General features: G+C 26.5%; 1 protein-coding gene across 1 annotated transcript in view; it reads left to right on the top strand.

Moving 5' to 3' along the window:
* Positions 1–609: 609 nt before the first annotated feature.
* The window catches only part of LOC129981393 (cell adhesion molecule Dscam2-like), a 362276-nt gene continuing 337108 nt past the window's right edge, over positions 610–25777 (top strand). The window contains exon 1 of the mRNA XM_056092228.1: positions 610–1317. Within this exon, the coding sequence (XP_055948203.1) occupies positions 1266–1317 (52 nt within the window). The 5' untranslated portion in view covers positions 610–1265. The remainder of the gene's footprint in view (positions 1318–25777) is intronic.

Genomic DNA, 25777 nt, shown 5'->3' on the forward strand with positions numbered 1-25777 from the left:
TATATTTTGCCCAAGAGCAAATAATTCCAAACATTGCGCAAGACGGTTGTTTTCTATTGACGAGACAAGACGCATTATTTTTAAATAGCGTTCGTACTATATATAAATGCTTCATTTTCCGTGGTATATCGTAATTTTTGCTATTTTAAGAACTATTAAATCGTTTGACGTATAAATAATTATTAAGAATAATCTTTTTTTCTAAATAGGTAATTAATGATAAAAATCTCTAATTATATCAGATTTTAGTGAAATAAAATGATTATTTACTTTTTAAATAAATATTTAGTCTGCCATATCCGTTTATTTTTTTCCTTTCGACTTGAAAAGAAATGATGTTTTTCAAACACTTCCATTTATTCCAAACAAAAATCCTCCCATAAAATTGCCTTAAGGAGGAATAGCATTTTCTGTCCCCAACACAAGCAGTTGGCCCTTCTTTCTACAGAAAACATGCTGAAACTTCCGACAAATGTTTGACTTTGGCGGCAATCGAGCCATCGCCAAAGGCGTAAAGGAATCGACCTTGGCGAAACCACTGTGTTGATCCCATTGGTAATGTGAAGAGCAAGATCACAGGGAAGAGAAGTTGCGCTGCGAGAAGTTTTGATAGACTTCGTTCGCTGTTTCTCTGTTCCCACTTATGGAAGCACGTGTTTCGGCGGGACGCAGAAATAACGAATTATTTCGAAAAGCACTTAGATTCTTGTGAAGAATTATTTGACACTTATCAATATGACTGTCGACTATGTAAAAAGGAATTAGTTATTGTGGTTTTTATGTTGATTTTACAAACTATAAAAGTGATTACAGTTTGATGTGAGCGTAAAAAATTATTAGTCTTAAAATTATTTGAATCAATACAGTGTTTATAAGACTTGGAAACATCATTTCAAATATGTGAAATAGTTATAAGGAATTAATTAACCATTATATAACTTTTGATATTTTCAAGAAAACAAGAAAAATACAATGGAATCCAGTGAATTCGTGAATCGTTACAGAAAAAGAAATTTTAATTAAATTTATTTCAACTTCAATATTTTTGCCATGAAAATAACTCCACATCTTGTGGAATTCTCCAAACGAACCGAAGTTATATACTTTATAAATTCTTTGAAATAAGTCCTATGAAAAAAGTATTTAAATTTTCTAAAAAAGAAAAAGTGAACTGTATGTTTGACTGTTGAACGTAATATGTTATCTCTTGCAAACTGTGTGAATGCTTATTAGTAGTTAAGAAGAAATAGCAACTTCATTAAAAAATGAAAATCTATATCCTCTGCGCATTGGTACTCATTTATTCTCATCTAATTGGTAAGTAAATAAATTGTTATTGTTTTCTTGATCATTAATTTTTATACGATGTGGTAAATACTCTTAATTTTTATTGCATCATCAAAATAATTCTTTTAAATTATTGGCGCGTTAATTAAATTATATCTCATCATATTGGCTGCAATCAATTCTCTTAAATTTATAATGATATAATTGTACGTTTTGAACATTTTATAATATTCATTTCACTTCTAACACATTTTAATTACAAAGGAGAATCTAAAGAATATGTAATAATTCTTAGATCTTAAAAATATAATTTATACGAAAAAATAACGCCAGGATTATTTTGACTTTGTACTTTTACCATCTTTATAGCATTTTGTAGTTTTGATAACTAAATAATTTTACTTTTCGTGTTCATTTGATTTCATGCTAATAAGGTAATATTATGTAATAAAATACTTTTAAATATTTTTTTTCCGTTTATATATTAATACTTCTTTTCTTGCAGTCTAATAGCATATACTTGTTATCATGTTATTAAGGATATTAATTTCTAAATATTTTTTTATGTCTATCTATTTTTCGTGTCAAAATTCTTTATAAGAATATCATAAAGAACAAACTGACGTTTAGGCTTCTTCAATTACAGGGCGTTGTTCTTATTACAGGTGTGAATGAAAATGTGTAATTTTCGCTTCTTAAATTCAATTCAATACGTTCAATCAGATGATTCCAGAGATAAAAAATGAAATGTGAACTCCGGATCTAAATAATCAAATACAGAAAATGAATCTCCTGGTATATTCGCAAAAATTTCAAAACATTACGATGACAAATTAAAAATAGTTAAAAAATTTTCTAATTGAATGAGAATTCCAATTCTTGTCAATTCTCAGTCTCAAGTAATAAACGGAATATTTATTCCTACAATATATAATTCTCTTTCCATTTTAAAAGTATAAATGTTTAATAAGAAATACACATAGAAACTTATAAAAATACGTCCCTTGCCTTTAAAATAACTCTATGAATAGCAGTGTAATTAAATAATGTGTTACAGTTTTAATCAAGCATTATTAAATTTACTTTTTAGATCTGTAAATTTTTTAAGTTAAAAAAAGTGCTTTAAAAATATTGACCACATTTTTTTTACCCTTTTTAAACATTTTTTTCTAAACTATAAATGCTTTTGAATGCAAATAGATTAATGCGATTTGATGTTTGTGTAATGAAATATTTACGAGATGTATATTTAAAACTATTATATAAAAATGATGTTCCGTGTCTGCAATATTCTATATATTTAATAAAGCTTGCAATAAAAAAAAAGAAAAAAGAAATTTTTGAAAATTCAAGTTTGATAAATGTTTAAAATATATTCTTTGTGAATATTTCAAATTTAGAATTTCTTTGATATTTCAAATTTTGTTAATTTTTCAGCATTTAATAATTAGTAAGTGCTTAATAATTAATTGTGCCTTAGCAATTAGTTTTTTTTTTAAATAGATTACTTAAATTAATCTGCCTTAGTTGAAAGGGTGATCTCATTATTTTTAATTTATAAATATCTTATCTAAATTCATTTGTTAAAAAAAATCTACAATAAAATTTAAATACAAAAAGTCAGGATTTTTTTTTCGAAAAATCACTATATTAATTTTGATGGTAAGTAATTTAATTGTAGATTGAACAATTTAAGTAATTATTGCAATATAAATTTAATCAGGAGATTAAATATTTCCCCCTCTTTCATATTAAAAGCAATTTTTCCGAAACAATAGCTCTTCTTCGAATTTTTCCTGCTCTCTATTTTTCAGATGATTTAAAAAAAAGACGAAATCATTTTGGTGAATTTAAAATAAAGAGTATTTACATAAATACAAAACTACAGCTTTCAGTCAGAATATTAATAAGAATTTTTCAAATCACATCAATTCAAATAAGCATTTTCATATTCTTCAAATTCTGTCTAATACTTTCAAGTTTTTTTGTTACAATTAATTATTCAATTTGGTTAGAATAATAAAGTTTTAAGAAATCTTAAGATTTATAATGATTGAGATTATTTAATGAGTCTATTTCATTCTCATAGAAAAAAGAAAGAATTTACACTTTTAAATCTAAGATACTTGAAGACAATTGATGCTATTACTTTAAAATAAATGGGAAAAACTTTCATTCACTGCAGTTTTTAAAAGAAGTTTTTATTCAAAATTATAATGCTAAAAGGATGCTTTCAGACCATCAGTGAAAGATAATTGTCAGAATATTAGGAATAGAAATGTTTATAATTACTCAATATTCTGGAAAAGAGTCAATTCTTTATTTTTCAATTTTGCTTCAAGAATGCGCTTTGCGTCATAAATGCAAAAAAAAAGTTTACTGAATAAAAATATAAAAATATGCATATTAACCATCTTAAATCTCCATTTTTACTAGAGAAAATATTTAATTTTTCCAAATATAATCAAACACTGTACTAAACTAAAAATAAGGCAATAAAAGATTGTATAATTAACAAAGAAATAATTTTATGTTCAACGTTAAACTTTTACTAACGATTTTCAGTATTAGATTGATGATAACAGTAGCTCTTTTTATATATTTTAATACATACAAAATTTACAATTTCTGTTGTGTGAATATTTTATAATAAATTTAATAAAAATTTCGATATTTTAATTTATAATCTTTTAAATAATAAAAATTGGAATTAATGGCGATTTATATTGACAGATTCAACAAGCTTATCTTAAAGAGTAAAAAATAATTAATTCCTCAATTGTTTGTATAATAAGACCCTAGTTTATAGAGTGCACTTTATTTAAATAACATAAGGTTCTTCACTTAGACATACAAATCTCATAACTATAGTTTTCCTAGATTGGTCATTGTTTGCTTATTGAATACGCATCTACTATTTTGAATAAAAGAATACCATATTAAAAATGCCACAAATAAATATATTTGTATATCTTAGCCTTATATTTTACACATAGATGTATAAATAATCATCACACTTCTTAATATATTTCTACTTATAGTTTTATCTTCTTTAGGCTTCTTTGAAATAGATTTCTTTTAATAGAAGATAAGTCCATGCTTTAAAATAATTATATCCTATAAAAATCATAATTAATTTAAAAAAAATTCAAAATTATTTTATTTTTATGCCTATCCTTTTATTTACTTCCAAAAAATATTTTAAATAAAATAATCATTATATGATGAAAGACTATAGAATAATTATTTGTTTAAAGTTTTATGAAATCTATATTTGAAATGATTAAGCTTCTTGATGTTAACTGCTTAGCGAAAAAAATTATTGTTGTAAATATGAAATGCCGGAAAAATCAATAACTGTTTAGTGAAATATCAATTTTATTAATTAGAAAGTTCGGAATTTTTTTTAACTAGGTGCTTCGCTTATTATGAAAATTTTATTTATAGATGAAGTAAAAGAGATTCTGTATTTAAATACGGTAACATTGATAGTAATTTTTTAGAGTAATGGTTTCAAAACGTTATTTTAAAATTAAAGAAATTTATTGTAAACTTATGTTTTTGAGAATTAATTAATAAAATTTAAAAAACACTCAAGGAAAAAATATATGCATAAACTTAAATAAAAATTCAAAAATGGAATGTTATTTTAAAAAGTGTGGATATATCATACAACCTAATAATAAATTTAAAAAAGTGTTAGTATCATGGAATTTCATTATAAATTAGAATGTTCAGTTGTCTGTCAATGTTTATAAACTTTAAAGTTATTACAGATTAATGCAAATTAAATGGCAACAATTAGTCAAATTTTAATTCTCAACATGTTCTGCCACATATTTTTGAGACAAAATACTAATAAAATTAATATTTAATCTCTCAGATGACGAAACTTAAAAATTTCATCCAAGTTAATCATTCTTATTAAAATTGGATTTGAATAATGAACGTCTAGATTAAATGTTCTTCCAGAAATGAAGTTCCTACCCTTGAGGCATATTCTACAAGATTTGATAGAAAATTTGAGTAAACTTTTATGAAAAAAGTCGGAATAGTCGAAGATTATTCCAAAATGGGAAAAGTTTTCTCTTTCAAGAAAGTTAACATAAATTAAAAGATATATTAATTTTCTGTCTCTTGTTTGCTAAGCTCAAACGTAAACATCGAAATTAATTTTATTTAATAGTCTAGCCTTGTAAAGAAGATTATATAAAGAATATTAACCATAATGTTCTTTCTAAAATACATAGCGAAAATAAAACGAATATCTTTGTTCTTAAATACTTTTAACGTTATATAAGTTCATGAAAATTCCAACATACAATAAGTTATTGCGATCATTATTTGAGTTTTAATACTGTTATTTTAATTTTTTTAATTTAAAAATCACTTACAAATTCTATTCCGTTGCTTTCACTAATACATGAAGGTTTTTCTTTATTGCAATTTAGATATTTTATGGTATCTTCCAAAGCTTATAACTGAGAAAAACTGCGAAATTGATGTGAATTTACATTTTTAATTTTGTGAAAATACATTTTATGTGTACAAAAATAACTTATACGATTATATACTATCTTCAAAAACGTAGTACAAAATCTTAAAAGTTATTTTTTATTACATTAGTTATTTTTTAAAACATTATTTTGACAGCGCCGAAAATATATACAAACTCCAATTTCTCATAATTTTATGAATTTTGTAGGCTCAACAGCGATTTGAAGAAAAGGAAAAAAGTTATCTATGTACAAAAATAAAAGAAATTTTTGTTTTTTACCATTTAAACGAAATTTAAATGTTAGAAAGGCATACAAAACGATTCAAATAAAGTAAATCTAGACGGAATTTTCAAAGTTTACTTCAAATTGTATTCCAAGAATATTTACTGCATATGCCTTTCTTTCTATCTGAATCATATTTTAGTTTTCGTCTTTGAAAAACAGAAGAGAAAGACTTGACTACCAGCTTTGTTATTGAACTCGCAATACACTTTAATATCACCTTTTATGAAATTCTTCTGAGCGTAGTAAGCAAAAACATATATGCATTCATTCCGTTCTATTTATTTGTTGACGTTATAAAATTGAAAAAACGCTTTTGAAAGCTTAAATGCATATGCAATTATTTTTTTTTTTATCAAAAATGAAGCTGGATCTTTTTTTATAATGGAATCTAACGATGAATATGAACATAAAATATGTTGAGCATCCTCTTTTGTATATTTTCTGAAAAAATCCCGTTTTATATATTTTTTCTTTTATACTATACAGTATTTACAATATATATGTTTAAAGAATAGTTAGCAATAAAAAATTACTAATTTTATTTTTTATTGATTTCAAAATAAAAATATATTATATGCAATAAAAATATATCAAAATATCTGGATTATTTATAAAATTTAGTGTCAACTCTAAATCGAGTAAATATGATGATTTCATTTAAAGTTGTCATTTTTTCACGGAAAAATTTATCTTGAATAATTCAGATCCAACTGAAGATTGTTTCTATACGATAATAACCAGTAATTGCAATCAGATCACAATTGCATTATGATATTAGATTTAATAAAATAGAAAACTCTAAAATATTCATAAATAATACATCATATTTGTATAATATGTATGATGCATTTACAATCAACCGCACTACAATGTTTCATAATCTGATTTCGCCTTCCTGTAGGGCTTTGCTGTAAATAAAATTGCTAAAATTCTATGCGTTTAAATAATTCTGAAGAAACTGCAAAACGATCACCAATTAGATATGGCTTTGAATGGGTCAGTTAAATACGGTTAAAATCAATTGCATATGGCTATAAAATGATCTAGGATATGTCTTTCTGACAGTAAACAGTACGTTTGGTATATATTTTTATTTCGAGTTGGACCTTTTCATTAATATAAATGTTATTCACTCTCATCTAAACAGCTCCTATTAGCGGATATTCCGTTATCTCGATTATTTAAAACTTATATATTCTTCTTATTATAAGAAAAGACAACCCTCTTTTGCACGACTGGAAATGGATTTAATAAAGATAAAATTAAACTTAGATAAATGAGCATCAACAATATGCAAGCATCTAGCAGCTACTGTAATTAAATTCTAATTTGAAGAATGAACCAAAATAAAAATTTTAAAAAGTATTTCATCACCTGGAACCAATTATTTCTAGAATACTTAATCATAAAATCTAGTAGTAAACGTGTATTGTACATTAGGTGATATTAAATAATATTCCAATATTATATAATACTGTTGAATATTGAATGATACGATGTAATACCACACAATATTGTACAACATAGTGCAACAGGTTACATTATTATACCCAGGTACCATATACTGTTGCAGAATGTTGTACAATAATATGCGACATTATAATATCATTTAATATTCAACAGTATTATAAAATGGTGCAAATATAATTCAATCTCATACAATATTATAAAATATATTTGTGCTACTAAGGTATAGAATTTTTACTAGGAGTATATTACATTTATGTTTATTGCTGAGAAGCTAAATTTTATTCAATATTTGATTTTTGCTTGGTTCCATCATTTTTGTTCATAAATAAAAGAAAAAAATTACTTCATTCATGATTGATCAGATATCTCCATGATTCTATTCCAGATAATGTTCTGAATTCAGTTACGAGAAGAGACAACATAAGAAAAATGAGACAAAAAGAGAACTATGTTAAAACAGGAGCATTTCGATCTATTTATACATTATTCTGCCGAAACAGATGTTTCAAATGGTGCTCGGCCTGCCATCGCTTTAATATCTGTTCCATACTGAATTTCATGTTACATAAGAAAGTAATGTGCAGAGATAAATGGCTTGCAAGAGATTTAATCATAATATTTTGGCTGGCAAGCTTTCCATTAGTTGCCTTCTGTAAACATTTAAAGTTTTTTTATTTTTTGTAGAGAAAGCTATGAAATTTCTGTCAGGAAAGTTTGAATAGTATGGAGAAATTCTGAGTAGCAACTCAGCAACTGCACAAATATAGGTTTTCTTCAGGGTAATTTAATTAATGAAATATTTATGTTTGTCAAAGAAAATTTTAAAATATCAAAGAAATTTCTATAATTTTCTGAAAATTTACTTTCTTCTAAATTGACAAAATAAAAATAGCTAAAATTAAATCACATTTCATTTGTCAAAATGAAGTATTTAATAATTGAAATAACAGTGAGTAAAAGAATCGAGTGAAAAAAAAATATTTTAAGTATTAAAATGTTTTTTTCCAAAACTAACTCTGCAAAAACAATATAAAGTTGTAAAAACAGCAATATTTTCTATTCAAAATTCAATTAAATTATATATTCTATTTTAAGCATTATTTTTAAGTCTACCATAAAGTTGATACAACTATAAACTTATTCCTTTAACAAAGCGAAAGATGATTGAAACACTCGATTTTCATAAAATCATTTTTCTCATTTTGTTACTTTTATTGTCTGTTGCAAAACTTCTGCCCTTTTACGCATACGCTAATTTTCTGATATTTTATCAAAATAGGAGGGAACTCAAATATGGTGGAGGGTATATTTATTCGTTATTCAGTAAATATATAGAAATGTTGCATACATTTCGAAATAAAACGAAACAGTGAGTAAAAATAAGAAAACGAGAAAGAAATCGGCAAATGAAAAAAAATATAGATAGCTAAAATATTCTGAAAAGCGCACTTACTCACTACAACTTTCCCTTTACGGAGTAAAAGCAACTCAAAGTTGTAGGCAACATGCAGGAACGAATGTTAGAGACACTGTAATATATTTATATAATTAAAATTTTAAGGTATTCTATTTTAAATTGAAACATTTTCATGATTCATAATTTTGAGAGATATAAAAACAACGTAGAAATGATTAATTGCTATAACGATAAATTTAAAATAGTTGTATATATTGGTATATTTTAATGGAATATTTTTTCTAAAAGATTTTTCTAACAGTTTTCAATTCAAAGTTATTAAAAGAATCGGAAAGATAAAAGCACTTTGAAAAATTGGGATAATCTAAATTTTGGTTCATTTCTATTTGGGAAAAATCAATTCGGATGGTCTTTGAAAATGGTCTTCTTGTCTTCACAACTTTATATAGGAAATATATAACTATATTCACAATTAAAATTACACACTACCTGAAAGGTATTAGGAATCCGAATATATTGTATGCATTTGAAGTAATTTCAAAGGGTAAAATATTTTTATAAAATTACAGAAGTATCCAAAAGATTTTGTGCATATTTTTTTACTAAATTTTAAAAATAGAAGGAAATATAATTTAATTTGTTTCATACATTTCAGATTTATTAAAATTTTCTTGCAATAATATATGGTAAAAATACTTTCCTATATGTGTAAGGATTTTAACTCTTAAGTACATTATTTTTTATTATTATTGAAGGTCAGTTTTGCCATTTTTTTAAATAAATGTTAAAAAAAATTAGAAAATTTATTCGAATTAAAATTTTAATTAATATAAACTTATTTAAAATCAGAAAATATTTACTAAAAATAGATTTAACAAAACTGTAATTATTTAACCAGAACTAAGTAATAAATTTTAAACGTTTAATTTAAATACAATAATTAAACTATGTAAATGTGTAATTATAATGCTTACTGATAAATTTATTTCTTTCAAATTCTAAATAGAACAAACAGTAACTAGATATTTTAATAAATTTAGAATTAAATTATTTAAATTCAATAAAAATGGCAAAAATTCATGATTTTTTATTGAATAACTAATAATGCAAATATTTTATTATAACAGTAAACAAGCATACGTCAGGCTATTCTTTTTATTAAAAAAAATAATAAAATGAAGAATGAATTAACACAGCGGTCTCCAACCAGAATGCCTGATTCATTAAAAAGGAACAAGGGGGAAAAGAAACCTGAATATGATAAAAATTGTTTTAAACTAATTGCATTTATTGATAATTGGAATTAGAAAAAAAATAAAATTTTCCTAAAGCGAACATAATTTATTAGTAGCAAGTAAATACATTAAATAGCAAAAAATTATTATAATGATTAATTAAAATATCGAAACCCATTGTTAGCCTTGAAATACTATTTTTTAATGACCCATCATAAAAATTATGAAGATACTTCCAATCAGCAGAATGCCGAAAAATGCCGAACTAGACCATTTTTTTATACTTTTTTTTCATCCGTTTCTTTTTCAATCACATGAAGAAAATGTACGATAATTTTGCAGAAAATACGAAAAATTTTCCATTAAGTTGCATTCTAAAGATGTATATTCTTATTTAATATTTTTTCACAATCAGAAAATTAAATAAAATATGGTTCAACTTTCAAACATTTGAAATTTTTTATCATTAAAAATGCGTCGAAATTAAATTTTTATTTTTCCATGGTTTATTATTGGTTTAACTTTTGGATGTGTCATGAATAGAAAGTGAAAGCTTCAAACTAAATATATTTGAAAAGCAATTATATTGAATTTCAACTTAAAAGAAGATATCTGAGTGGTTTTCAAAGTCATTAAAATGAGATGTTGTGTCTTAGAAGCCAGTTGTCATAGAAGCAAAAAGGTCGCCTAATAACCTCATTAAATATTTGCCGAACATTTCAGAAACATGATCACATCTTTTGTCGATATATAGTTCCTGCAAAAATAAATTGATAACATGAGTGAGAAATAATTATTTTAGAAGGAAACCGAGTTTCATTTGAATTCTTATTAGAGAAACTGATCATTATCCAGAAATATTTTTGATTTAAAACTATTATTTTTCTAATCTATTTTTTATTTTATCAAACGTTATCTCAGAATTTATCTTTTTTGGAGCTTTTATCTTAGCTAGATTTGTTGAATGTTGTTGGCACGCGTAGTGGTTTCAAAATATTTGCTTTTGCTTTTAAAATATTTTGCGATTTTTTTGTTATTCCATCTACTTTTACCAAGTTTCAAAATCCCTTTTACAGAAATTTGATACCATTTTATATTTAATAGAATAATCATTTAAAATGTGCATGATATCAGAAGAAAATTATAATATATATATATATATATATATATTTTGTATAACTGCATTTTTGTCTTCTAAAAATTACTATTTTTCAATGAATGAGCATGTTTGCCTCAGTACAGAGATGAACATTTTGTCGTTATTAATTTAATCATGTTTCAAATTTTCTGATGAAAAGATTAGGTTATAGTGCATTTTATATTTGATGAATATATTCTTCAGCAATTAATTTAATAGGAATTCCATGATAATTTAAGAACAAATTAATATACAATATAAAATCATAATTTTTATAAAATATTTTTAAAAAGTTGAAGCGAAAAGTAAATCATTATATATTTGCCCTGTATTGTTTTTAAAGCAGTTTCTATCTGCAAATTATGTTCAATTTGTGAGGGAAATTGTTTTGTGACATTCTGAATTGTGAACTCAAAGCAGAATCTTTGAGGCAAAAGATATTGTAATGATCTGTGCTTCATTAAAAAATGATATGATTTGAATCACGAAAATTGGTTTACATTATGTAAAAATAAGTTAATAATCTTTAAAATATTAAATATTGAATTAGAGGGTAAAACGTATCCTTTCATTACAAATTTTATATAAATAGTTTCCGTGTAATATTTATTATTTGGTATGCTTTTTCTTTTTTTAAATTGAATTTAAATTTATTAAACTACTTATATTGGAAGTTTCTTGCAACTGTACATCTGTTGCTGTTTCAAAATTTCGTATAACTCGTTTTTATACATTTCTTCTCTTAAAATTATTAATACTTATATATTTTTTTAATTTGGAACCTATGAGGCAACCACAAATTTATTAATGATACATAATCAGACACTGTTTAGTTATTGAATTGATAATATGAAAATAATATAAAAGTTCATAATAGGAATACAAACTTTAAGTAAATGTATATTTCTACTCAATCACTTTCAGTGAACCTTATAAAGGGCAAAAATAGATATATTCATTCCATTACAAACCTGTAAAAATTAATTTGACAAAAATAAAATACTTTAAATAAGCAAAAAATAAAATGGATAAAATCGAACGCGCTTGTAAAATTAAGACAAAAATTAAAGCTCCTGCTTTATTTATATGGATAAAAATCTTCAAAATACATGTATTCAAATATTTGCAACAATTTTTGAGCTAAGTCATATTCTCTATATTAGCTAGATTTTATGATTTCATAAGAAACAAAATTGAGAAGATAAAATTATAATTTCTTCTACTTTCAGGTTTTCAAAAATCATTTTTTATGTTTCTGATCAAGGAATATTTAACAAGTTTACTATATGTTAGCTGCATATTTTACAGTTTTTAGCAACAATTGCATTACCTCAAAATTAATTTATTAAAACTAGTTAAATTTTTTCATCTCAAAATTTAGTTTGAAAACTAAACATACAGAGTTCATTTGTAAATCAAGCTACAAATTAATATTTTAGAAAGATTAAATATATTCACACATTACAAAATTTTCAATTGTCAGTACGAAATTAATATTAATATTTTGCATAATCTCTTTGTTGATTTCAATTCAATATCAGGTAATGAATAATTCAAACAGTTATTTTCTAAAAAGAAAAAAATATCCTTTCTTATTTTCTTTTTAACATAAGAATTTTCAAACACTATTTATTTCAAAATAAACTTAATTTTATTTAAAAATAATAAATGAAAATAACTCATCACATTAAACGATTTAATTAAGTTAACAACGTTGGAAATTTGTGAAAAGGTATTTGTATTGCCATTTAGAGACAAATTAGAATATATTAAAATTTTAACTAATATGTCAGTGTTTGAAAATTATATATTTCGGATTTACAAAATCTAAGCCTTCCTGCAATGAAATCAAATATATATTTCACATCGATATGATCGAAATGGCAGACACTGAAATTATAATGTTGCAATTTGGAGTTAGTTTATTCGTATTATGTAAAACTGATGTAAAGGAAATAATTACATAATAATTCTGCGCAACGAGTAACATGTCTTTAAAACTTTAATACCAGTATTTTAAATCGCATATCTATAGAGAATAGGTTTTATATTGGCAAAACGTAGATAATCTAGTAAATAGTGAAGTAAAATATAATCTGTATTTTCTTGAATGAAATAAAAACAGCACCTTTGTAATACTAAATAATAATCCCGAAAAATATTGTTACAAATCTGTAATGTTGCTTCCCAGCGCGGTTAGTTCCATCACTAGAAAGACTGTTTTACTATCAGCTCTATTCAAAGCTGATCGATTGCCGAATCGGTGATCTCAGGGCATGGCGACAAGTTTGGCGACAAAATAGATAATACTGGAATTTTCCAGAATTTTGGCAATAGAGCCAATAAAAACTGAGATATTCCTGACTGTTCCAAAACCTCCTCTGCCCGGCTCCTGGAACTATAAAAGGACGGCACTTTAAACTGAAGAGAATCGTGGAAAGTGTCGTCGCAAGGTTTAGAGTCGCACAGCGAGTCAACGGCGAAGCGCAAGCCTAGTGGGAGCTAAAGTGTACGCTGAATTGAGCTGTGTGCGAATTCTGGTATTTATTATAGATGCAGCATCGATACGTGTGTGGAGTAGCCAGTCGTGTAGTAGTGAGTCGACAGTTGGATACAGCCAAAGAGAAGAGACAGTGAAGAAGAAGATAGCCCTTTGTAGAGACCTTAGATTGTACCAACGTAGATTCCCTCCTTCTGCTGAATTCTGTTTGCCCCTTTTGTATGCTGTAGTTGTTATTACTACTTGTATTGTGCTGTTATTTGCTGTTGACTGTATTTGTCTCGGCTGTACATTTGATGTGTATTTGCAGTCTGTGTCTTATTGTAATAAAAGTTGTCGTTCGTTATAAGATCTGCTGATTGTTTTCACGACATACACCCACTACAAGCGAATTGATAAATTTCAGACCTAGTGGAATTGAAGTTCTGTAACAACATTATCAATTTTATTTTTCCATAAATAACCACTTGCCTTCATCCTTTCTGGAGACAATTGATAAACCAGTGTTGCAGTGTGCTGCTGTTTCTTGTGCGAGCTCGTCTTGGCTGTATATTTGTTGTCTTTGTATTCGAATCTTCGTGTTTAATAAAAGTCGTCGTCTTTTATCACTGAGGCCTGTTGATTGTGTTTCTACCTCGACTAATAAATCGAAATAACCTCGAATTCTTAACAATATTTATGTTATTGGCAATGTCCGAAATTCTGCATTCTTTAAATGTATAGGCGATTTTAGTCAATGTGAGATTCAACTAATGTTTCACATATTTCTAATTATGACATTATATTCCATATAATATTGTATGACAAGCCGGTTGAGAATGAAAGTATTGCCGATTCGTTTCGAATATCAGAGCTTTTAAATTTTATATGAGGAGCATTAAGTGTAATGCAAAGTGAAATTGTTCCTTTTACTTGTATGACAAGTAGATCCATTCTCTATTTTATTTTCCTCAGTCTGACAAGGTACGCGGTCTTTGTATTTATTCTAAGAAATGCATCGAACTTCAGAAGCTCGGAAAGAATTTTTTTTTATCTTAACAAGGCACAAAAGAAAATTGCTTTAATGCTACAGACTGATTTATATTTATTTGTCTGAAATCGGCTTTGAATTGTTTCATGCGTCTGAAGATATATTATTTATACAATAGGGTATATTTATTGTTAATTGTATATTGGTTAATTAATCTTCGCAATCAATGTAAAAAAGATACTTTTCTTTTTTTACAGTTTTCTTATTTTCAGATTTTTATTTTACCACAAGATTTCTTTTGCATTCAATTTCATTAGATAGTGGTGGCGATCTATCCCTGATGCCTTTTCTCTCAATGATTTAAAATAAATGTTATTTTTTGGAGGGAAGGGGGTTGAGATATGCCTTGCGGTCTCCCCGCGGAGTACTTTTTTTCCCCCGTGGACCCTAAAATCACTTCAAACCTAGAGATGATTGAGTTAGTATGAGTTTTGTTTTTTGGTTTATTGCAATAGAAAATGTTAGAAGCATAAAAACATAACATATGATATATAAAAGAATGGTTTTAAGATAAATATAGCTTTTCAAACTTTCCTTTTGAAAATATTTTAAACATTAAATATTAAAAAAATTTAACGATTATATCTATTTATAATTTCCAAAAATATGAGGCACTATAAGACTTAAAATGAAATTATTAGTTGCTGATAGCGAAAAAAAAATTAATTCTAAATTTGAAATTTTACGAGATTCTTCTAACACTCCAATGCTGAAAGAAGAGTCCACGCATCGGGCTTCTATAGCCAGGGCATCTGTCTTCTGATACATGAAAATTGGATCAATTACAGAAATCTGATTAGTTTCCAAGTGACTTTTGCTACAACAGCAGCTGTGAAACTGAAGTTTTCCATTGAAAATCTGATTTTCTTGTTATATAACATTTTAAATAATATATATCATTTATCTGGTATATATTGGGGTTATATATTGGTATATATATATATTTTCCTACATTAATAAAATAGATATGAATTTCGTTTTCTACCACTTTCATTTTTTTCTAAATAATTTGAATAATCGGTTCTTATTAGTATTTCTTTTAATAATTATTTTTTTATGAAATGTGTCACCTTTTTTAAAATTAAACCCTTAGCATGACCTTCTATTCATAATTAATCCTAAATAGCAGTTGTCATTTTATAGAATTCCTAAATATTACATATATTTATCAACTATTCTTCTCTAAAATATTGAAATAGTTGCCATATTTTATATTTACTTTACATAAAAAATAATAAAAGAGCTTTTTATAAATTGTCGTCATTTTCTACATCGTCAGTAATAAGAAAATAGCATAAACAAAAAAAAAGCATAAATCCGATTATGAAAGCAACATACGAAACTCTCTGAAGAATTTATTTCTATTTATCGTACAAAAATTAATTTGGCATGGCATATTCCAAAATTTTACAGTTGAAATACATCCATGGATTTCATATACTTCTATTAGAAAAATAAAACCAGAATATATTTCAATAATAGTAAAACAACTAGCATAACTAGAAAGTGGCAGGGCTTTCAATTTCTCACTTTAGCTTCATTATTAAGAAATTAATTTTCTGCACTTAATATATACGGATATTATAAGCGATGGGGCAATTTGACAATACCTGGAATGAATTATTTCACTAGCTTTTGTGATATAATAGATTTATTAACTTATGGGATGTTAATAGAAAGGTAATGCTATAAAGGATGAGAGGGAGGTACTTAAAGAATGAAATTTAAATTTCCCCCCGAATCGTTAAGATGCCAATAATGTGAAAATGCATTTAACAATTTAAACATATGCAATTCATGACAAAACACGATCAGTTTTTCTTGAAAAACTTTATGGTCAAGTGCATTATTATTATTATTATTGGGGGGAGGAGGATTTCATTGTAAAATAATATTTAGAATCATTTAAAAATGATTTACACTTCGTTTGTTTTATTTGCGAAAGCCTTTATATCTCCAAACAAGTGAAAAAAAATTAAATTATATAAAAAAAAACTAACTTCTAACTAAATTAACTTATAGTTATAGCAATAAATATAAATATAAATGAAAAAACATAATTTATATTGTTGAAACTAAAATTTGCTACTGAAAAATCATTTCACCAAACAAAAAAAAATGCAATAAAATATGCTCAAAGCTTGTCAGATAGTACTAAATACATTTTCAGTAGTAAGATTATTGTATTTAAAACTTCAAGTTAATAAAAATCCATCAAGATTTGTTCTTAACATTTAGCCTTTTCTTCTACGAAATACTTTGAAATTAACGTTTCTAAGAAAAGTGGTTTAGAATTGTAATTAGTTCTTTCCCATTAAAAATGAAATATTTCATAATATGCTAACATCTAATCAAAATGAGATCAATGATTTTGCTGAATTGTATGAACTAAATACTTTAATATTCTGCAAGCTTTACATGATCTGATTTTAAGATAGCTATAGAACATTAAATATTCATTTCATAATAAAATCATCGGTACTGCATTACTAAAACATTTAATAATTCTCTTCAAAAACAAAATATTGTTAAAAATAAGCAAAATGTGCAATTGTGACAGGTGCACATTTTTTAAAAGGCTTGCAAACTTTAAATATGAAAAATAATTTATTTATCTCATATAAAAAATGTCATTTTTAAATACTAATCAATCAAATCATTAAAAAATAGTTTATTTTTAAGCAGCATATAACTTTTTCTCACGCTAATGCATTTACTTCGAAATCAACCAAATGAATTTTCACAAGTCTATAAAAGCAAAACCAGAGCCTTGTAAATGTTTTAATTATTTATTCCATTTTTGAAAACATCACATCATCGCTGCATTTGAAAAATAAATATTCTTATTTCCATCGGAAACGTATGGAAATCTCATTTATAAGAAATCCATTTGGAGGGCAAAACTTGATCACCCACACATCAAACTCTTCCTCAAAGAGCAACAATGATGGAAATGCAGCTAGAGAAATACGACCAATGTTTATTTTTCGCCCCTTCTAATATTAATATGGCATTTCTGATCCTCGGGTGTTGAAAAAAATTGATTTTCTGAAAAAAATTCGAGAACGTATCATATGAAAAATGAAAAGCATTCATTAAACATGCATGCATCGAATAAAATCGATATCGACGGTTGGAAAGATGATGTTGAAAAACTGCCTTTTTCCCGAGGTTATAAAAGATTCAGATGAGGAAAAAAAAGATCCATCCTTTGAATCCTTAACGTTTGTCATTGAGGAAGACAGGTCGATTCGTCTCTGGTAAATTTTTCGCTTAAATTCTTCTTGCTACAGATTTTTATGATACACAGATTGTCAAAGCAAATACATGATTAGTTTGATGCCAAAAATATTTATTTAAAATGAATTTTTAAATCGTTTGGAATTGTAAAAACAACTCATACATTTTTGAACTTATAATAATAAAAAAATATGTTAACTCCCTCTAAATCTTCTTTGAAGAAAAAGAAAATTAAACTTATAAATAATAAGAAGCTTCATTTTAAATGTTTGTTTTTAATTAGTCTTAACAAAACTTTATTGAATTGGAATTCTTATAAAAGAATCTTGTGGTATCGGATTTTTAACCGCATGATATTAACAGAATATCAAATTTTATAAAATATTGTTGTATCTGTTTTCTAATTGAACGATACATTGACTAACATTTATAAGATATTTTACAACATTGGCAATGGTGAATACGTAGCATAATGATAGTGTAGAATGTTTTGAGGTAATTAACTTTATAGTCCTATCTTTTGCTAAGATGTTCTAGAAGAAAACAATGATGTCCTAGAATTGCGCATTATGAAATTTTCGTTTTTAGATATTGTGAGCTAATGAGAAGAGGTTTAATGAGATGAGGTTATTTTAAAAATGTTTCAATGAAAATACAAATTTCTAATATTCAGTGATTCTTTGGATAGATTTAATTTCACAAATTTTAAATTAAAATAAAGAATTTATAATAAATATAGTTGTCAGGATTTAATTTCACAAGTTTTAAATTAAAATAAAGAATTTATCTATATCTATACTTATAATAAAGCTCAATGTGTGTGTGTGTGTGTGTGTGTGTATGTGTGTGTGTGTGTGTGTGTTGGCGCTCTACAGGCCAGGTCATTTGATATACAGCTATCAAATTTAATACATGTATACCTTAGAGGTCGGGAATGTGCACCTGGGGTCACTTTTTTTGAAATTTTAATTAGAATTTTAATTATTAATTAAAAACTAACTTTCCCGCCAAAAAAATCTTCCATTTTCCCCACCGCCAACTTTTCCGCCAAAAAAATCTTTCATTTTTACCACCGCCAAACGAGAAAGTCTTCAGTTGTTTTTTTCTCCCAACAGTAATAAGGCTAGGGTTAATATTTTTCGGCGGATTATTTCAAACGATTCTGTTTATTTTCTTAATGTTTTATGCTTTTAAAATTAAACATTGTTAATTAATCCATGTTTCAGATTCATTCTGAAGTACTTTTGAATTAAAATAACACAGAATAAATGAAATTAAAAATGTATAATCTGCATAGCGTTACCCCAACTGGCGTAGAAAAATTCACGCATTTGCGTTAACGTAACTGGCGAGGAAAATTCACGCATGCGCATTATGTTCTGACTGTTGCCATGACAACCAACGAATGATTTAAATTATTTTTAGGTTAGTTGCATGCTTTTGTAAGTAAATTGTATTTATGTTAGTTATATATTTTTATATATACTTATAGTTTTAAGTACATCGTTTTTTGAAGTACTTTTTTTAAACCTGTGTTCGACCGATTATTTTAAACGATTCGTTTTATTTTCTTAGTGTTTGATTAAAATGAAACATTGTTAATTAATCGATCTGTTCATGATGAATTTCAGAAAATTTTGTTGACAAAGTCTTGAGATATTACATAAATTAAAAAAGATATTCTTTAGTGCCCATAAAGTTTAAACGCTCAGTGACTCTGTTATCAGTAATCATATTATAAAAAAAATGCTTTGTTTCAGTAAGAAATATTATGATATTAATTGCAGATTAATTCTTTCCACTTTAATTTAAAGTATAAATTCTACGGGAGCTAACAGAAAATTAGAGAGATAATATTACGTTATGACTGAAGGCATTTATAATATTATGAGTGAATTATATGGCTATCAAAATTAGAAGTTTTTAAATATTTTGATGAAGAATCTATTAAAGTAGCGTAAAATATTTAATTATTAAAATTTAAACGAACATTAAGATTGGTGAACCGGCTGGTCGCGAAAGACGGCTAGTAATAAATATAGTTGTCAGGATTTAATAGGTAAGATTTATTTTAGCAAAAAAAAAATGATATTGTTACAGCGTTATATTTTAACATAAATTATCTTCTTTCAGAAGTTTTTATATTGAATTAATATTCAAATAAAAAAATTGTGATTGAATAATCAGACGACAAGAAATATGTTGACTTATATCCCATTTCTGATATTGAATGAATAAATATTGATCAGTTGCTGATGAATGTTGCTGTTTTTCACTGATCAATTGACATGTATTCATAAATATGCTACAATACGAGATATAAACATACAGATGATTTCTCTCTCATTTTATTGAATAAGTATATAAAAGAGGTTTATCATTACTACATATACAGTTCCAATATCTCCCATAACTACTCAAAATATTTATTATTCTATATTTTCAATTAATACAATAACGTGATATTTCTTTAATGTGATATGTAATTTATAATGTGATATATCTTTTCCTTTGACACTTACATCATGATATAGACTATTTATTTTAAAATTAATGAAAGTCCAATTTTTTTAAATGGTATACCACATATTCTGTGATTAATTTAGGGCAAACTTTTTTTATAATTAATATTTATTATACGAAATAGCCGAAACTGTTTTAAATTTAAAATTGGCCAATAAAGGGAATTACACTGTGATTGTTTATATAAACATGAAATGTTTTTGAAACAAATAAAAATGGGCTTATACTGCTTTCAAAATAAACAGTCCATATGTAACTCATGTAAATTTATTTCTTCTCTCTCTGTCTCTCTACACACAAACACACGCACACGCACACGCAATCAATCTATCATTCTAATCAAGATTCGGCGGTTAATATCAAATAGTTAAATGTAATTATTCATTCCAGTTGAAAAATTGTTCTAAATGAAGTAAAAACTTATATTTTATATTGTTTGAGTTAAGGACAATATTTCTGAGAAAACGGCGAGATTTTTATTATTATATTCTCAACGTGCCCTGTTAAGAATTTTAGCTGTAGTATTTTATTCTACATATCTATTTAAACAATATAAAATATTATGCACTGTATCATTTAGAGCATTTTCTCGTTTGCAAGTATATGTTTAACTCCTTTGGAAGTATATGTATTAATTCTTATTGCATCAAGAAAACCAGAAGTACATAAGTTAAATATGATAATAATTATGAATGTATTTTGAATCGTATTTTTTATGAATTAAAAATGTTTATGAGGCAAAACTTAATTTAATTACATTTATTTATTTATTTGATAAATGTCTTGTTTCATTTGAGTTAAAATTCTTAGTATTAAAAAATAATCGTTATAAAAGTCTTTTAAACATGAAATCATCATTTTCATTAATTTTTAAAGAACATTACATAGAGAATGTCTGTCATTAGAAACTTGTTTCTAGTACCAAAAAAAAAAAACTTTATTAAATAAAAGGTTTATTTATAAAGGTATTATTAAATAAAGGGTAATTTTACTTCGTTTATAGTTGGCTTGCTATTATAAACTGTTAAAAATAAATTTGCCGACAATGAAAAATTTTAATACAAGTAAATTCTTCATCCTAAACCTTTTAAGGAAACGACTAAGTGTAGAAGTTCGTGATGTGTTTTTTAATTTCCCATTCGTCCTGTCTCATAATCTCTTTAAAGTTAAAAGTCTCGGAGCTTTTCGTAACATTTATTCTAATTTTACGCACCAGAGATGAGGAATTTAACACACAAGGAAAATAATGAAACAGTTGCATGAGCATTTGTTAGAGTAACAAAGAAATGAGAAGCGTTACCTTAACGTCTCTAATTTTAGGAATGCAAAAATACGACTGCCATTAGTATGACTTTACTTTTTGTTTAGCTGTCTTTTTTTTAGAAAAACGTTTCAAAATGCCAACAAAAAAAAATGAATATATTTGTTTTTCATTTTAAATCCAGGAAAGAAATGGCTGACAGTTTTGATTTCGCTTTGCGTAGTTTAGATATGTTATTTCAAAATAAAAAGCTGAATATGCTGAAATACAAATACAAATAAAATTATTCACTGAAAGAAATTTAATACATTATAATGCTACCTTCTGTTGCAAGTAATTACGCATTTTACCACTTTAATGAATTATATTTTTAAACAGTAGTTATAATTAGAAATCAATGCATTCTTTAAAATTTCACCAATTTCATCATTTCGTGATATGAAACTCGATTTGTAATTTCAGGTTTAAAGGATGTCCCAAAGTTAAGGCAAGTTTTGAATTTGCCACCAATCGCGCAGTAAAGTGTTGGAAACCCTATTAAACAACCATTTGACAGCTGAAAGTTTAGGGTCAGTATAAATGGAGCATTACACGATAGAACAACGTGTTTTAATTGTTTAACAATATTTCAAAAATAATGAAAGTCTGGCGGCCTCACTTTGAAAATTTGAGAATTGGCTCTCTTGATCGTGCGATTTAACACCAATGGATATCCTTTTATGGGTTATTTGAAGTCAAAAGATTTATGCCAACAAGCCTACAAGTAAGCGTATATTGAAGGAGGAAATTTAATGCTACATCAGCGAAATTTAGCCACATTTATGGAAAATGGTCATGGAAAATTTTGACAAAAGAGTGCATATGTACTAGCAAAGCCTTGGAGGCCATTTGCCATCTGTGTTAATCCATACATAACCCTATCCTGTGTACATTACGATTCAACAAAAATGTAACAATTAAAAGGAAAAAAAACTGTTTTTTTATTTAATTCAAATCTTGCGTTAATACGTTATTCTATAGTGAAACGCTGTATTTTTACTAACCCAAAACTATCAACTGTCAAATGGTTTTGTAATAGGGTTGTCAAAACTTTACTGCACGAATGGCGGCAAATTAAAATCTTGCGTTAATTATGATACACCCTTTACTATGAGTATAGAAAACCTCCTATCTCACATAGTGAAATCAAAAAGGTCTCTAATTTATGCATAAAAGAACTCATCAGAAATTCAGATGTTTAGATTTGGCCTAGTAAGTCAAAGGATGTCATAGCTAAAATATGAATTGCGGGAAGAAGAATATATTTCTAGAATTTTTAAGAATGATTCTATATTCACTGATAAAATATCTACATTGAAGAAACAGTAGTTATTAATTTTGAAATGCAATATGCCATTGCTCATGATAAATTAATCTCATACAACTGACTACTTCAATTTTAAACTAATATAGAATAATGGGGAAGTATTATGATCCTTATAACATTTCTTGCTGAATAATATCCTGGTTCTGGAAACTTTATTCTTGCTAAGGGATCTTCTAGTTTTAAAAACCTTATTCTTGCTAAAGGATCTTCTAGTTTCGAAAATCTTATTCTTGCTAAAGAATCTTCTAGTTATGGAAACCTTATTCTTGCTAAAGAATCTTCTAGTTATGGAAACCTTAGCAATATCTGCATTTAGGATCATCTAATGACAATTTATTCCTTCGAATTATAATTTCCTTCCACTAGAATTTAGACTTTATGGTAAATAGCAATTTGGATAAATTTGATAATGTGCGTTTAAAATAAGTGAAACATAAAAATTATGTCTATCTTGAAAATCAAATGCAAATTCCATAAATTAATCACTCCAAAACATCCATCTGGTTGAATCAAAATCGATCATTAAACTTATTAAATCATATTACCGAATAATAACCAGTGCTTTTATATAAAGTTTGATTAACTAATGCCTAATGTTCAATTTTCTACAAACTTAGATCCTTTGGAATTAAAAATGGGGGCATTATTTTTGTTAAGACAGATGGGATACAAAATGTCTCCGAGAATTATTCCCCGGAATTAAATACTCGCCCCAGCTTTAACACCCGAGCTGAGTTCGTTTACTTTCTACCCAGATAACTGCAATGTTGCGACCCGTAGTTACGTGTTTGTTGCTGCGAGTAGGGCTTCGTGGTAAACAATATCTGCGACGCGTGACATCCTCTTGGGAATAAACTAAGTTTCAATTACTTGCGACGTAATTTGAGTTGCCGAACCGCGTCGCCCGAAATTAACGGCTAAAGACTTAATCGATATTGCTCAAGATTGCACGTGTAGGTCGTTTAGTCGACCAACTTGCTCGCACTGGTAGCATAGAATGGGATGACTCTGTTAAACGGAATGTCATTTAGAAACAGACTAACCCGCCCAGCTCGTCAGGAAATGTATTTTTTAATTAGGCAACTTTGGCTAATATGCTTTTAAAACTGTGAGTTTTCTAAATATTGCGTGATGTGATTAGAAACTGGAAAAAAGTCTTATTTTTAGTTAAATTCATGGATTAAATTAGAAGTGAAACAAAATATGGTATAGAAAATACGTAAAATGGAGATAATTCTAAGGAAGTATTCTTGGATCTATTATAAGTGCTTTTATTTTATTATTTTCAATTATATCTCATATTCGCGTCTAGTAAATCTACACTGATTTCATTTTTGTTCTTTTATTTGCTTTTATTGATCTCTAAGCTTTATTAAATTGTATTATAAGAACTAATCATGCGTTCCGATATTTAATAATTTTAACTTGAAACGAGTAAAATTGAAATAAAAGCAGAAGTGTATCATTTTTTAAAAATATTTTTTCATCTATCTTTTTTTCGTTGAATATTTAAGGAGCAAAATTAAGTCTCATATACCTATGAGGTGTACTATCAACAGGAATTAGATTTAAATTTGGGTAATAAAATAACAGAATCCCAATAAATAACGAAATCATTTTTGATTATACATTTAATGAATTAAGAACAGCTAGCTGAGACTAATTTGTACAAAATATCAGTATGACAGAAAACTTCAGGCTATAAGGTTTTAAATTTAAGAGAGACTAAAAGAAAAATTCCTCGAAACATCCAACGCAAAATCATATACATAGAATAACAAATTTCAACCGTCATTGATCCACTATTTATTTTTAACCCTTCCATTATCCATTCGGGCCAACCAGCCGTGCAAATTCTATCCTAGAAGAGCAGTTTTTGTCTCAAACCAGGGTGCAGGATGGAAAATGGGATATTTTCGCTTTACACTCTGCACTCCTCGTTTAAAACAGAAGCCGGCCTTTCAGGATAACATTTTCGCGGCCGGTTGGGCCATTTCGGTAGTGAAAGGGTTAATGCTGAATGTCCAGCCCTCTATCAAAAATTGCGCAATATGACTCATTAGTTTATGGAAAGATAAAATATGACAGCTAATGAACGTAGGAAAAGACAAGATGAAAGAAGTGCAAAAATTACTGCATTAAATTGTATTTTGCTATTAAAATTTATCACAGCATTTACTCTTTAAGGATTTCAATATCATTTTATTTTTGCTTCTTCTAAATGAATTGGCATGCATATGAAATTTGCAACTAAATGAAAAAAAATGAAATTGCAACTAAAGTTTCACATCGCTTTAAACTAATAATAATTAATCCAGAAATCAGCATTCTTACTTCTTGGTAAATGCGGATTTCTTGAGTTTCCCACAGACCAAAACATCCAAAAGAAACAAAAATACAATATAAATCGCAATGGAAAATAAGTGTTGAAGCTTAATCTTAAATAACTATATATTCATAATCCTATAAAATTTATCGTGAAAATTTGGAATAAAATTTTGTTATTGTGAATTTTAAAAATTCTCA

Source organism: Argiope bruennichi, chromosome 1, assembly GCF_947563725.1.
Source record: "Argiope bruennichi chromosome 1, qqArgBrue1.1, whole genome shotgun sequence".
Taxonomy (NCBI): domain Eukaryota; kingdom Metazoa; phylum Arthropoda; class Arachnida; order Araneae; family Araneidae; genus Argiope; species Argiope bruennichi.